Source organism: Protobothrops mucrosquamatus, unplaced genomic scaffold (assembly GCF_001527695.2).
Source record: "Protobothrops mucrosquamatus isolate PMUCROS unplaced genomic scaffold, P.Mucros_1.0 scaffold49, whole genome shotgun sequence".
Taxonomy (NCBI): Eukaryota; Metazoa; Chordata; class Lepidosauria; order Squamata; family Viperidae; genus Protobothrops; species Protobothrops mucrosquamatus.
The window spans coordinates 1,545,229-1,561,487 of NW_015386431.1; the positions used below are offsets into that span (position 1 = coordinate 1,545,229).

Sequence of the window (16,259 nt, forward strand, 5' to 3'; positions counted from 1 at the left end):
AACCAAGGTTTTTTGTAATAAGAGATGATAAGACATGGCAGGTTGAAGAACTGGTGGGGAAGCCAGCATTTCAAACTAATTTGGAGAATGTGATTTATGACTGTTAGTTAGAGGAGGGAATTGTGCTTTGATACTATGTGCTTAGGGGAGGGGAAGTCAGATTTTGGCTTGGACTATGTACGTGCTGATGTGTTGCTACCCGAATAAAGATTCTTTAAGGTAAACAATGCCTCGAAGTTCTTTGAAGAGTTTCATCTGTCGGAACCATGACATTAAGCCAAAATCTCAACTTTCCTAACTATCTAGGGGTCCTGAGCCCCAATTGCTGTCCCTAGCATTGAGGGATAAGCTGATGAAGATTCGGGGAAGATTTCGTCACGGAGAGGGAGAAATTGTCTGAAGCCAGCACCCCGGCAGCAGCTACTACCCCGGGGGTGGGGAGCGACAGCCAGTGCGCCGGTAGAGAAGGAGCTTTTGCAGGCCTCCCAGCTGGGGGCGAAGCCCAAGCAACTAGGACAGCTAATCTGGTTGTCGGATTGGGTCCAGCCCAACAGACTCCAGATGCTTCAAGACGGCCTTGCCACCCTTAAGGGCTTCAAAGGCGTACGAGACTGGGCTATCATGAAAGGATTCCTGCATATCACATTCCCCAGACCGGGGGAGAACTACCAGATTGTCTGTCACTGAGGACACAGGTGAGTGGAAATATCTGTCCGCAGCTCGCAGTCAGTCAGTGGAGAAATTGGTAGAGAAGTTTGAGGGGCTGGAAATGAGAAGTGGGGAGCAACCTTCCCATTCTCCCTATGCCAGTGATCAGGACAATCAACTCCTACTGAGAGAAGCCCCCAGCCCTCTTTTATAATAAGAGATGATATGACATATTATGTATGTGCCGATGTGCTGATATGACATCTCTTGGATTATGTATGTGCCGATGTGCTGCTATTCGAATAAAGATTCTTTAAGGTAAACAATGCCTCAAAGTTCTTTGAAGAGTTTCATCTGTTGGAATCATGGCACTCCGTTTTTTTTTCTTTAAGCTGCCTCAGGCATGTCAGGTGTCATAATGCTGCAACCGAAGACTGAAAGGCTCCGGCAATTGAAAAAAGCTTTAGCTTTAAATTAAACATGTTTACCTTCAAAGAAAACTTTCTAAAAGCCATAAACAGACTCAAGATAAGGGGGTAAAACTAATTACATTTGTTTAAAGGGATTAAACCTACAGAAGTCAACACTTTGGACTCATTGCTAGCCTAAAATATAGACTAAAATATTCCAATAACCAAAGCACACAAAGGAGCCTCTGAATTACAAAACCCTATAAAAACTGTACAAAAATCCTATGGTAACCCAATCAAACTGCCAGCTGATCCAGAACTAAATAAACCCACCTCCTTTCTGACATGCCGGCTTTTCATTTCATTAGCACTGATTGCATTCTCCTGGCTGGAGAAAATGAACCAGGGAACCTTTTCTTCCAGCAACAGCTGCTGCTGCTTCTCTGTCTCTGTTTCCTCCCTGCCGGTTGACCTCACTTTATCTTTCCCTGTTGTCTTTTTTTCCCTTTCCTTCCCAAACCACCTCCTTTTATAGCCTCTCCTCTCCTCCTCCCCCTTTTTCTTCAGTTTACTTCCAGCTCCGAGCCAAGTGCCAATCAGCTGGAGCCAATCAGCTGGAGCCCAGACAGTCCTGCAGCTGCAGCTGCCTCTCCCTCAGGCTTGGGTTGCTTTGGCTCATTCCCCTCCCCCGCTACACTTGGCTAGCAGTCACGTACCATCTGCCACATGGCAAAGTATCACAGGTGATACATGTACCACTGGTTGAAAAGTCCTGTCCTAATTGACAAAATGATCTTGGAAAACTGCAAGAGAAGGAAGACCAACCTGAACGTAGCATGGATTGACTACAAAAAGGCATTCGACTCTCTGCCACATGACTGGATAATCAAGTGCCTAGAAATAATAAAAGTCAGTAGAAACATCAGAAAGTTTGTGCAAAGATTGATGGCACAATGGAAGACACAGTTGCGGGTCAATGGTGAAAGACTGGGAGAGGTTAATATCAAGAGAGATATATTTCAAGGAAATTCACTATCACCACTACTATTTGTTATTGCACTGTTTCCTCTGTCAACAATACTGAATAACTCAGGTCATGGATATCGAACATCAAAAACATCTGCCAGACTATCCCACCTCCTTTACATGGATGATCTGAAACTGTATACAAAAACATTATGTGAAATAGAATCACTACTCAACACTGTCTGTATATATAGCCAAGATATTGCAATGGAGTTTGGCTTACTATCAAACAAGGAAAAATAGTGAAAACTGAAGGAATCAAGATGTCCCACGAAAATAACATTAAGAGTCTGGATGAGGAAGATTACTACAAATACTTGGGTATCCTTCAAGCTGACAACATCAAGCACACTGAAATCAAGAAAAAGATTAGAGGTGATTATATCAAGAGAGTGAAGAAGATCTTAAAGTCCAAACTTAATGGAGGAAATACCATGAAGGCAATCAATACTTGGGCAATTCCAGTCATTAGATACACCGCTGGAATAGTGGACTGGACTCAAGCAGAACTAAAAGCAATGGATAGGAAGACCGGAAAAATAATGAGAATGAATCATGCCCTTCATCCACGCAATGACATTGACAGACTCTACCTACCAAGACAAATAAGTGGGTGTGGAATGTTGCAAGTACATCAGATGGTTGAAGAAGAAAAGATGGCTTTGGAAGAATATCTGAAGGACAATGATGAAGATGTACTGAAGTTAATATATCAAGAAGGCTTACTGACTATTGGAGAGACCAAACTGGTCTACAAGAAAGACCAAATGAAGAACAGAATGGAGGCATGGGAAGACAAAGCACTATATGGCCAGTACATTTAAAAAAAATAGCAGGGAAAGCAGATAACAACAAGACTAGGCAATGGCTAAGAGCAGGAAAGTTGAAGAAAGAGACCAAGGGACTAATTCTGGCTACACAAGACCAAGCCTTAAGGACAAATGCATACAAAGCCAGAACCGAGAAGACGTCAACAGACAGTAAGTGCCACTTATGCAAAGAAGCTGAAGAAACAGTGGACCACCTGGTAAGCTGCTGCAAGAAGATTGTATAGACTGACTACAAGCAGCGGTATGACAAAGTATCAACAATGGTGCATTGGAAGATCTGCAAGAAATATAATTTGCCTGCAAGCAAGAACTGGTGGGACCATAAAATAGAGAAAGTCATAGAAAATGAAAAAGTTAAATTGCTCTGGGACTTTAGAATTCAAACAGACAGGCACCTACCACATAACACCCCAGACTTAACAATTGTCAATAAGAAAGACGATAAAGTTTGGATAGTGGACGTGGCAGTGCCTGGAGACATCAGAATAGAAGAGAAAGAACTGGAGAAGATAACAAAATACAAAGACCTACAAATAGAAATAGAATGACTGTGGCAAAGGCAAGCAAAGGTAGTACCAATAATAATAGGTGCCTTGGATGCAATCCCAAAACAACTGGAGCACCAGGTGAACACCATTGGCATTGTCAAATTTGCCATCAGTCAATTGCAAAAGGCAGCCTTACTGAGAACAGCTTTCATCCTGCGATGATATCTGTAACACCATTAAACATCCATATCTGCCTATCCCAGGTCCTTTGCAAGGACTCGATAGGTAGACAAAAATGCCAAACCCAGTCTGAACATCTGGCTGACTGTGCGATGATCAATAATAATAATAGCCTCATAACTACCCCAAATCCAGGAAAAGTAGAAAATCCTGGTATCACCTATATTGAAAGTAAAGCTTTTTCCACTGTGGTCTTCAGTCCCCAAAAATGTTAAATGTAACCATGTGTTGCCAAGAGGTAGCCTACCTTGTGAAGAAAGGATGCCATTTTGGCAACTTCTGAAACACAGCTGACTCTATCAGCTAGAGTAGTCAAAATGTGACTCTCCAGATGTTCCCAATGGCCATGTTGGCACAAGATGCTTAGGATTATGGTTCAGCAGTATCTGGAGAAGAGTCACCATTTGCTCTTTTCTATCTCTCCTGGGAGCCAATTGGGGTACACCAGGCCCATTAAAACTCTTGCAGCCAAGCCAACTTCTTACTATGGATACCTGCTCTTGGATTACTATCACATGAGTATGTGATAGTAATCTAATCTAATCTAATCTAATCTAATCTAATCTTGTCTCTTCATTTGGTTTCTTCTATCCTTCTTCTGTCAACAAATGGATACAAATATGTATCTGGTCATTTTGCCTCTGCCTGCACTGAATCTGAGCTGAACTAATGCCTAACTATTGCATTGTTTCATGAAAGGCCAGCTTGACTTCATTATTAATCTATAATTACATATGAATAGAACAGATTAATGGAAATCCTGCTGCTCAAGCCTTGGGGCAATTGGACTAGACAGCTGGAGCATGAGGCCTCTTCTTTAGACTGAGGGCAAAGGGATCCATTTGCTCCAAATATTAACATCACCTACCCAAGGATGATTACCTCCAGATACATTAAGTTTATCCTGTGTACAGTCTCATCACAAATGAAAACACTTATTTGCTGAAGGAGAAAATAATCCTAAAACAGCAGCATATTCTGATTGCAAACAGGAACTGATATGTGGAAGATAAGGATCAATAAATATTGAAAAGTTCTTTGAGCTGATTTCTAAACCCTTCCAAAATAATATTCTGTGTCAAAAATCATATGAAAATCTGCACTTATCCCTTTTATGTGCTGCTAGAAAATATTTATTTGTTTGTTTGTTTGTTTGTTTTGCTAGATTAATAGAATCCAATAAAATATATGTGAAAAAAAGATCCATGTCTAAGACATCTAAGCGCAGCATTATTTATATTAAAATCATTATTAAATGATCATGAAGTGACCATTATTAAAGCTTGGATACATACCTTAATTGTATATTGCTTTGGTGTTAATGTGAATTCTTTCTGCCCAATGGTAAAGCTTATTGAGGGCAGACTGGAAAGTCTTCTGCAGTCCACAAGGAACTGTAACACAAATCAAAGCATTCCTTGATCTAAAATTTTGGTCACCATTTATAGTAACTTGTTCCTGATAATTCCTGATATCTAATCATCCACTGCATTTGAATATGGAAGTTTCATGTTTAACAATTAAATATAACAGTAAATGCTAGATCTGTCTTCCACAGTATAAGCCAAAGAACTGATACAGTGGCTTACTAAAAGCAGCATGAGGAACTAGTAAAGCAGCATTGGAACTAGTAAACAGGTAATATTTTCTCATAAGAATGTAGTCTCCCAAACTGCTTTCCCCCTGGTACAGGTGGGTGTACAACATCCAATCTGATGAGCACAGGAAGTGATAGGGTTGGATAAATCTACCCTACATTCTTTGACAAGAAGCTAAAGATGCTGTTGGCATAAAGTTAAACTGGCCATAAATAACAGAGAATGGGCCAAGGAAGAAATAGGGCAATACAAATCTTTGAAAGAGTGGCTAATGAACAAAGGGGAATTTCTTGAATCATTAAAATATTCATGTTGTTTGCAAGGTTGATGTACTTTTGACACTGATAAACTGTCAAAAGAGGTAATTTGCACTGTATGGGCCTGTGTGCTGAACAATTTCTTTTAAACCTGTTAAAACGGCCATGTAACCTTTAAAAAGATGTCACTGTTTTAATTATTCAAAACAAGGCCCTACATATACATTGTGAAACACCATTCTTGGAGGTGTGCACAGCTGCCCACTAGCCATATGTTGGATATCAGCAGCAGCACTAATAAAAACAAGCATTATTATCAAGCCGGTCAAAGGGAACAATCAATATAGGTCAGGGCTTTTCAACCTTTTCACCCATTGTACCACTTTTAGGATATGGCAATATCTGAGTACCACCAGTCGCCTAGCAAGGTGTCAAAAACTTGATGACCAAAAAAAAAAAAAANAAAAAAAAAAAAAAGGAAAAAAGTGATAAAGTACAGGTAGTCCTCGACTTACAACAGTTCGCTTAGTGACTGTTCGAAGTTACAATGGCACTGAAAAAAGTGCCCCCCAAGCCACAGCCGAGCAAGACACCTGCCTGCCCACCTGGCGGCGCTCTTCCTCCTGTCCCAGGTTTTCATTGTTGTGAGCATTTCTGTTGAGGATTGGCAGCGGGGGTGGGGTGGGGGGGTGTTTGGTTTTTATTCCCCCCCCCCGTCTGCTGGGTGGTTGCAGCAGGTTTTGGTCACTTCACATGACCCTGGGACACTGCGACCGTCATAAATATGAATCAGTTGCCAAGCATCTGAATGTAAATCACAAGACCCTGGAGATGCTGCAACATTCCAGCTGATCGGCGCTTCTTCTGGGCTCAGCAGAAGTGCCAGGATCAGTGCTGCTTTCTAGCTGATTGGTGCTTCTTCAGGGCTCAGCAGAAGCACCAGGATCAGTGCCGAGCTCCAGCTGGAGCCTGGTGCTGATCCTGGGGCTTCCGCTGAGCCCTGACAGCCCTGCAGCTTCAGCCATCTCTCACTCAGGCTTGTGCGGTGTTGCCACCGGTTCAGGTCATTCTCCTCCCCCACTACTTTTCTAGGATGGTCGCGTACCACCTGCCAGGTGCCAATGTACCACAGGTGGTACCCATACCACTGGTTGAAAAGCCCTGAATAGGTGATGATGTGTGTCAATTATGATTTAAGTGGAACAGTTTTAAGAGGGGAGTGAGTTCATAACTATACAGTGAAGTTCATAACTTGAGGAGTTCTTTTTCTCCTACAAAGTTGGTGAATGTGTAAAAGATATTTAAAATGTTGGTTGTGAAACTTACACAAATGCACTACCTTAGATTCAATTATCCCAGTCATGAAAAAACTTCCCTGCTGCATCTAAATAGTTACAGTCTTCAACTATATCAGTATCTCACAACTAATAATGATATAAGGACAACAGATGGCAGCAAAAGGTCATCAAAATGTTTCAAAAGAAATCCACATGAATTAGGTCAGCTTAATTAAACAGAAACAATAATAATTATGGCTTCCAGTCAAGAAAATTATTCAGTATTTTCAAAAGAATGTTGGCTTTTAAACCAGCAGTTCTTGCATTATCACTTGTTATAAATAATAGAAGTTTTTCTCATGACTTTCATAAAATCAGTCTACCCATTCTTTAACCAGCATTAAATTATGCTAGTATAAAATTTCATCTGTAACAACTTATATCCTACCACAGGACAAATACCTCCTAAATGGTGGTGTCCTTATTTACCACAAGAAAAAGGACAAGAAGCCATGGATTGTCTCCCACCCCCCTCTACCAAATGTCACCAGCTTGTGGGAAAATATCCAGACTTTGAACAAACTCTATTGGGAGCTAATTCTTGACCTTCCAGCATTTATCAGCAAGTCTGAAAAACAGGTTAAACAGTAAAGAGGAGATCCTGCTTCACTGCATAAAAAAAAAAAAAAACAGCTGAAAGAAACTGAGGAAGGTTTCCGATAGAGTTTGTGGAAAGCCTGGAATTACTTTTGACAGATGCTCATTTGCTTCCCAGCCTTTATTTCAGGGGGTGTCAAACTCGCAACGTGTCATGATGTATTGCAACTTTTTTGCCATTGTTGGCAATGGGGTGGGCGCGGGTTCGCTATGATGCATCCAGCTTGCAGGCCGGCAGTTTGACACCCCTGCTTTATTTCATTCCTCCTGAAGACAGGTTTACCACCTTTTTAGAAGGACATGAACTTGTGTTCAAAAGTAGCCAAATTAACAGCTGATCGATGGGGAGTGGCTGCTCAAAATTCACTTTCCACTTTGCCTTGCAATTTCCCCTTTCATATTTCTTAATTGTTAAGTCAGGCTACTTTAAAACATGGGTTTAGCACTCTTCTGAAAAATTGATTAGAGCCATGTTTAAAAGCAGCCAAACAATGACAGGCCCCTGATAAGGACTGTGCCATGAAAAAGCAGCTAGCCTTTTTCTCACTAACCCTTTAATTCATTCCCCATTTTCACCACTGGCCTGCTGCTCCTTGAGTCAATCAGATCCCCAAATTGGTGGATTGGATCAGATATGTGATGGATAAAAGGGAGAGCCTGATTTGATTGTTACGGGCTGTCTTGCTGCCCAGTGGAAGAAAAGCACTCAGTGTTTGGGTGGAAGAATCCAGATGAACATAGAAATGTCATCAAGTGGTGATCCAAATATTTGCAGCCCAGACCTGATAGCTGTAGAATAAAAAAAGCTGACCAGTTCATCTAACCATCTTCCATTCAGTACCTTTCCTGTTTTCATTCTCCCATACCAGTATCCATTGTAGAATAACATTTGCTCCAAATAAAGCAGACACACACTAGTAAACAAATAACAAATTCTCTCTTTAAAAATTCAGCCTCTTCCATTTCCAGCAACTTCTATGTTGGTTTCCAGATATATTAAATATAGGCATAGTGGATAAAAGGATTATATCAAAACTTCATTGTTAGTTTTACATTTCAGCAAAACCAATCTTTACTTATGCTTTAGTATATCTCTTATTTTGAGAAGTCTTCTCTCTCTTAATATATTTGTGTCACCATGATATCAACAATTTTTATCGTTTCCAGCCCAAAATTTTATTTACCTCTCCAGAAGAACTGGGGACAGCTCCAATTTTTGCTTGTAGTTTATTAATGTCTAGTAATGGACCAGTAATAAGAGAGGTTCCTGAATCTACAATAGCTTCACAACCATTTTTACATGCTGCGATCTGTCCCTGGATTTTCACACTGCATTATTGCATGTGGAAAGCATAAAGGGATGGGGGGGGGAGAGCAAACATCAATAATCAAGAAACAGACTGAAAGTAATTGGAATATATGAATACAAAAACAAACAAAATTAAGGAGGTATTTTAAAAAGCCAACCTCAGATCTTTTTTCTCTTTCTGCATTACATACACTTACACATACACACACGCACACATAAACACTACATTAATATCATTTGGATTTTTGCATAAAGTGTTGTCAAGAGAAAATAATGCTGCAATCTCATAATTGCCTGTTTCAAAATCCTGTAGTAAGATTTTTGCTTCAGTAAATATGTACTGAATTATCCTCTAATATCTGCCCACCTAGTAGTTCAAAAGCATGCAAAAATGTGAATAGATTAATAGGTACCACTTTGGTGGGAAGGTAACAGCTTCTGTGCATCTTTGATGTATAGCGATACTGGCTATATGATCACGGAAATTGTCTTCGCACAATGCTGGCTCCCTTGTCCAAGAAACGGGGATGAGCACCATGCCCTAAAGTCGGACATGACTGACAGGGAAACGTTTACCTTTTACCATGCAAATATCTAACTTTTTTTATTTATAATGGGACCATGAGAAAACCATGCTTCTGGTTTTCTTAAAAACAGAAAAAACAAAAATATACAGTGATATTCAAAGAAAACACCTTGGTCATACTTTCTATGTGATCTGTCTCTTCTTTTGAAAAAGTTTCTATACATGAAAATATTAAAAGAAAATTATACATATAATTATATTATATATTAAGTAATTATATTTAGTTAAATTAAATATGCCCTTCAATAAAATTATAGTTATATAAAATTATGCCTATGTGAGTTATTTCCCCTTGGGGATAGGAGGTGAGCATATGTTCAAAAAATCATGAATCTATTGCATGATAATTGCCTCAGATAGGTTGGTTGTTATGGCCCTGCTGGACATGTCCTCTGAGGAGTAGGATGGTGAGAAAGTGACATCAGGGGCACCTGAAGACAATCATCTTGGCATGGACTATTCCAGTAATGATGGAGTCAAAACAAAATGTATGACTCCACTCTCACTGAGGCAGTTCCAGGAAGCCCCAGGACGACCATGCCGGCATTCACAGCCCCTCAAAGTGTGAGGTACAGCCACCAATCCTAAGTAGAATGGTTGATAAAGATTCAGCCACAGAGGGAACAACTCCATAGATTGGAGAGACTTGGTAGGAAACAAGACAACAATGCTGAAGATTCAGCTGCTGCAGTTCTATATTTTATTCATTTATTTATTTAGAAATTTTACATGGCCACCTGCTCACTCTTAGTGACTCTGGGTGGCTTACAAAAAATAAAATGAAGGCTCAGCAGGGCTATTGTATTGCCCTTCTTTCCTGGGAGTAGATACTGAAAACAATTTTTCAGGCCTCTGCTCTGTTGTGTCTAGCTGACTATGCCATGTTTAGAACTCTGAGTTCTACTCCACTGTGTCTCTTGTCTCTTGGATTTGTAGCTGTTTAGTGAATTCCTGATCTTGATCTATACCAAGACTGTGACTGTGTTTACAGTTGCCATCATAATATATTTATAAAAAGGGCTCTTTTCTTTTTTAAAAAATTATTCTTGAGCTCATATATTATTGTTATCTTGTTGTCTGGCAGCCAATAGTGTAGGCCCAGAAAATTGCTTCTCATATGCAAACATAGGCATAATATTTATGGATTGGTTGTGGTTCATCTGCTTCATCGGGGTCAGAAGTTGTTTTTATATGCCTACCTCAAGATTTTTGTTTTAGCAAACTTACTTTTCAAGAGGAATCTGCCAGTACATTTTTCTACTGACAGGAATCCAATATATGGGTCCATTGTAGAGTGAATGGTCTATGCCTCCAAATATCAATTCACCCCCATCCTTGGTACCATCTCTGAAATGATGAAATGCATTATGCTGATGAACAAAATATGCAGTTGTTAAACTGAATGAGAACATATCTGGGACTTAGGGGAGATATTTGAAATAAATTAGGGATGAAAAAGAAATCTGTTATGGATTTATTTTCAAGAAAAATGGTGTAACCTGCCAAAATAGAAGCTATTATAGCATGAAGTTATTAAAATCTACCTCAAAGTGTTTCTCAGCTCGTAATTGCATATAAAATGGTGCATATTTGGGGAAGTTTCATGCAATGCATATATATTTGGAAATGTCTATAATACAGATTAATTGGAAAGCTGTATACAGATATAAGCAGGGAAATATGTTTATAGGACATGTAATAATCTATTAGAAAAAGTTGTTCATAGAAAAATAGATTTTTTAATTTTTTTTTAAGAAAAAACAGAATTTTGATCAAACAGACTGGCTGAAAGTTAATAGGTAATCATGTTGTGATTTGGTGGTTTATTTTGAGAGAAGGAAACCTCTGTGACTACAAAACAAGTTTTCCAACTGTATTTAACTAAGAGCTGCAAATAGTGTTTCCCAGAATATATAATGCAGAATTAGATAATCAATAATCTTCCCCAAAGAGGCAATGGCATGAGAAGTAAATAATTCTTGAATAGATGTTAATCAACTGATGCATCTATTTCTCCTCCATTTGTATATATTAATGTTTTCCCTTTTCACATAAAAATACTGACCTGTTCAGAAAAAAGGAAAACACAGGCTGTTCAACCAAATTCTGTCTCATCATATTGTCAAAGACTGGAATAGCTTCCACCACTGACAAGTTAGGGTATGCTAAGCCCAACACCCCATCAAAATACGCAGAGACAAAGGTGTTGCCCGGCTCCAAGAGAGATTCACCAAAGTCTTGGTCCTCAATGGAAATGTTGCTAATCTGTTCATCGATTGTAAAAGAAAAATAATATGAAAAAGATACTGTAGCTGCATACTGTATTGCAGGAATCATTTCAAGGTAATTGTTGTTTTATTTAGATTTTTATCCCACCTTTTTCATATACAATTCATGACAGCAAACATACCAACACTCCTTTTTTTTCTCATATTTTCCCCACAACAACTCTTTGAGCTCAGTTGAGCTGAGAAAGAGTAACAGGTCCAAAGACACCAAACCAGTTTCTCATGCCTAAGATGAGAGTAAAAAAATTGTTTCCTGGTTTCTAGGCCAACACCTTATCCACTATATCAAACTGGCTCTCAATTGTTTCCTTAGGATATTATTCCTAGCTCCCCTAATAAGAAGGTGCCTATTTTAGTTGAATTCTTTTTAGAAGACATTTGGTCTCATTTATCTCCAGCAATTTATTTCTTAATTCTAGTACACATTCTCAGAAAAAATAAAATCCTTGAAGATAACAGCAGTTCTCTCACCTGGACCACATCTTTGGAGGAAATGCCCATGAGGTGCCCAGTACCATATCGCAGAGAAAATTGTCGCCCTCCATACTGATAGGAATGTGACATAAATGACTCGAATTTGTTGTGTTTTACTGTAAAAATAAATTTTGATCTTAACCCTCTGGAAAGTAGGATTAACTTTTAAAAATATTTTCTCAGCAAAAGAAAAACATGGAATTAAAGTATGTTACATAGTCCAGGGTCAAACTCTCTTGTCAGAAAGCAGCTAAAAATTCTTGACTGCTTCTGAAGAATAACTATAGGAAATAGCCGCACTAAGGCAGAATAATCACTTGATCAAAAATTAGCTTCCGATTCAAAGATACATAGAATACTTTTGTTAATATGAACATCTTTGCCTATATCAATTATGATTATAATTTAGGCTAAAGGAATTGGGTACATTAGATCTCTTTCAACTCAAGCATTCTACTACTATTTCTTCCTGGTTATTTTGGTTCTATACAGACTTTCCTCCTCATGTAAAACAGTTTAAATAAAATAAGAATAAGACCACAAATTTAAAAGAAACAATAGAAAAATACACAAATCAATAAAAATAGAAAAATCAAAATGTTCATTAAAAATGAGACAATTCAAAAATGACACAATTTTTGAAGAGTTGTATCATCTTACTGAAATGAATGGGAAATATCAGAAGAGAAGAAATCTCAAAGGGGGTTTGATATTCATGAGAGAACTAGATGAAATCATGAATTAACAATTCTTTTCCCTAGTTTCCTGTGTAATGACAAAATTATTTACTGCAGAATTTGAACTTTTCTTTGTTGATTTTATTTAAGTACTTGAATGATATAAATATTTCTTACAACAAGCATCACTCATGCAATATATTGATGGTACCCAAAGATCAGCAGATCCAGTGTCAAATATGACATAGAATTTCTGTGGGGGGGTGCCAATGCTCACTTCTCCGTAGTATTGGGCCTAGGAGGAAAAAGACAACCATCATTCAGTAATCAGTCACCTACCAAGTTCCAACTTGCTTTAAACCCCTTTCAGTTCTAAGGCTTCAGCCCAGACATCTTGTAAGAAAGGACAGTATAAGGGCTTATCTCATAGCTAGGCTTCTCATCTCTAAAACATGAAAATGACGAGTTCTTGACCAAAGTCTTGGGAAGATCCTGTTAGTCACCTGGAGAATTTGGGAGGGGATGTTGAAACACTGATATCTAAAATTCCAGCTTCATCTTTAGAACTATTATTCTGTAAACACAGATGATAAGTTGGGTTTAGAAAAGCCATTGGCTCCATTGTACCCTCTGCTCTCTAATTGGCTTCTAGCTGCCTTGAGTGGGCCCTGTGAGTCTGATAAAACACTTACTTAATAGAACACATACGCCTGAAGTCAAACATACTATTAGTACAGACAATGTTATAATAACCTCAGATAAAGAGAGTGGGTTTTTGCTAATTCTGTCATTTCCATGTTTAACTCTATTTGCTTCTCAGCCCTTAAGGGAAAAAAACATTCAGGAAACATAGGGGGAACTAACAACCCCCTTCTACATCAGAGGTCTTTTTAAAGAAATTAGTGCACATTTGGATTCGTCTTATTATATTTTTATTATTTATTTGTTCACCTGTTTTTAATTTGTATTATAAATGTAAACCATAAAATAGTTTGAACCCAAAGTCTCTGCTCACAAAATGGGATTTGCCCATTTTTATTTCCCTATAGTTTATTTTGGTTCTTGAAAGCTTTTCCTGTAGGTCTGAAGAAGGATGTTTGGAATAACCCCAAGAGGTTGTATGGGAAGCAAGGGTGCTGTAGAAATGAGAAATAGTAAAAGAAAGATTAATGTATGGCAGCTCACACAAGGCTCAGGAAAGACATTTTGAGCAATACAGAAGTCTACTGAGAGCAGGGGGGGAAATGCTGTGTGGGGTCTGAATCCAAATCAATAAAATCAACTCCACTATTGACTGTTGTTTTATTTATTAAGTCAGTATAATACAACTTGGTATTGCACTTTGTGAGGTGCATATCTATTTCTATACAAATATTGTATTAAGCATTTTTTTTAAATTTCCACCTATATTCTGCCATTATGTCCATATGCACTCAACAAAGCATAAATACTTAATATATTTAAAAAGTTATTATAAACTAATTAAAATTGAACAGGCCTGTCTCATAGGAAGGTCTAACTCCTGTTCTAAAACTGGAAAAAGTGGAGACTGAGCTAAATTCTTAGATGCAGCATGGATGCTGTGTAGGGAAGGGTCTTTCCCATATGCATAACAAGAAGATCTCAGAGAGTAAGGGCATCAGAAGAGAACCTCTTTTCCTGATATAATACGTTAGGTATTAAACAGAACCTAATATAACAGGTTAGGTCACAGGTAATCAGGTTTTTGTTTGTCTACTCTAGGGCTTTAAATGTTAAAACCACTACTTTAAATAGTAGCCAGAAAGTAACTGCCAAGCAATATTCTGCATCTATTTGCTGCCTGGATGCCAGGATATTTTACACCAATTGGACACGTCTCAAGGATTGCCCAACATAAAGTACTTTATACAGCCCTGGAAACTTTGGCCAAGTCTAGCAACTCAGGAATGGTTAGATAAGGCACAGTGCAGACACACTTTTTGTAGTCATTGTCACTTGGGAACCCAAAGCTATTGGGGAGGGGTCAAGAAGCAAATTTTTAGTTTATTTGGTTTCATCTAGCCCATTCTCAAATTTAAGCAACTATCAGGAAGATCAGAACATCCTGTACAAATAGCTGTAGAGTTGGGTGTTATCAGCATACCAGTGATATCTCACTCCAAAGCTCTACATGAACTCTGCCAGCAATTTTATTTTTGTGAAGCTTGAAAATAATCCTGAAGTTGATTTTAAAAAGTGAGCCACTGAACCTGAGGTGTCAAGAGAGAATCAGTCACTGTTGCCTTCAGAAGATTCCTCTCCATATCAACCCAGAGACTATCATAACCACAGCTCACAATCTATTTTTTAGGAATTAACCATCACAGGCATCTGCTACATTATGACATGATTGTGTGTGCCAACAATATTAGTGAGTTTAAGTATTATAAGTGTCTGATTGGTATTGTAGAAAGTCAGCACCCACCCACTCTCCTAGAGAAGGAAATATTTGGGGGGATATTTTTAAAAAAGACAAAATATTATATTTCCCCAAAGGAATAATGGAGAAAAATCTTAAAGGGAAGTCAGAGCCCCAGAGAAGGAAATATTAAAAGGGCAGAAAAATATATTTCCTCAAAAGTATTTTAAAAAAGCAGAAACCAACATTGCCCCCAAGTCTCTGCCCCAAGCAAGAGCTAGCCCCATAGAAATGCAGATGTAAAACCATCAGAAAGTTGAAGCCAGAGCAATCAAGAAGACAAAGAGAAAATCTGCATGCCCCACCCAAACTCTAGGAGTCATTAGCCCCATCACCTGGGAAGCAGGATATGATAATAGGATTAAACCACAGATATATCAAGGTCTAGAAAAACACTCAGAAATAGCCTCAAAGTTCATGCCACAGGAACAGGAAACTATTCCAAACAAAAGGGGTATGAAAACCTACTGCCCATGTGCTCAACTCCTCCTCTTCCCTCTGCTCTTTCTTGCAAGAACCATCTTTCTGCCTCTTCAATAAACTGTAACCTTCTTCCCAAAGCAGTCGCCATGTTGCTTATTTATCCCCGGCTTGGATGAACCAGGATGAAGACTTACTTCTGACAGGTAGAAACCTGCCCCTGCCCCAAGCAGAAACTCAGTAGGCCAGCTTTTAGAAATGCAGATTTGGGGCACACCATTCATAAGCAAAATGCTTTCTGCTTCCACAGCTGATGGGATTAAGAATTTACATTCCCCACCCAAAATCTAAGAACAGGACATAATAGGATTAATCCTACATCCTCTTCAGACTAGCAAAAGACACAAAAGCCCACCTCATTGCACAATCCAGGAACATTTAGTTTAGTTTAGTTTAGTTTATTTGAATTTATATCCCGCCCTTCTCCTTGCGGACTCAGGGCGGCTGACAATCAATTTAAAATACACCAAAAACAATTACAAAATTTAAAATTAGTTAAAAAGAAATATTTAAATGTTGTCTAATTAAAATATAATTAAAACCCCTCTAAAAAATTACCCTAGGCCAGTCCCGC

The 16,259-nt window shown here is 38.6% G+C and overlaps 1 protein-coding gene across 1 annotated transcript in view; it reads right to left on the bottom strand.

Moving 5' to 3' along the window:
* LOC107283823 (cathepsin E-like) overlaps positions 1 to 16,259 on the bottom strand; it is a 27,634-nt gene that overhangs the window by 6,288 nt on the left and 5,087 nt on the right. Inside the window, exons 3-8 of the mRNA XM_015811784.2 lie at positions 12,943 to 13,060; positions 12,086 to 12,204; positions 11,392 to 11,591; positions 10,554 to 10,673; positions 8,616 to 8,760; positions 4,938 to 5,036 (exon numbers count right to left, since the gene is read on the bottom strand). Of these exons, the coding sequence (XP_015667270.2) occupies positions 4,938 to 5,036; positions 8,616 to 8,760; positions 10,554 to 10,673; positions 11,392 to 11,591; positions 12,086 to 12,204; positions 12,943 to 13,060 (801 nt within the window). The remainder of the gene's footprint in view (positions 1 to 4,937; positions 5,037 to 8,615; positions 8,761 to 10,553; positions 10,674 to 11,391; positions 11,592 to 12,085; positions 12,205 to 12,942; positions 13,061 to 16,259) is intronic.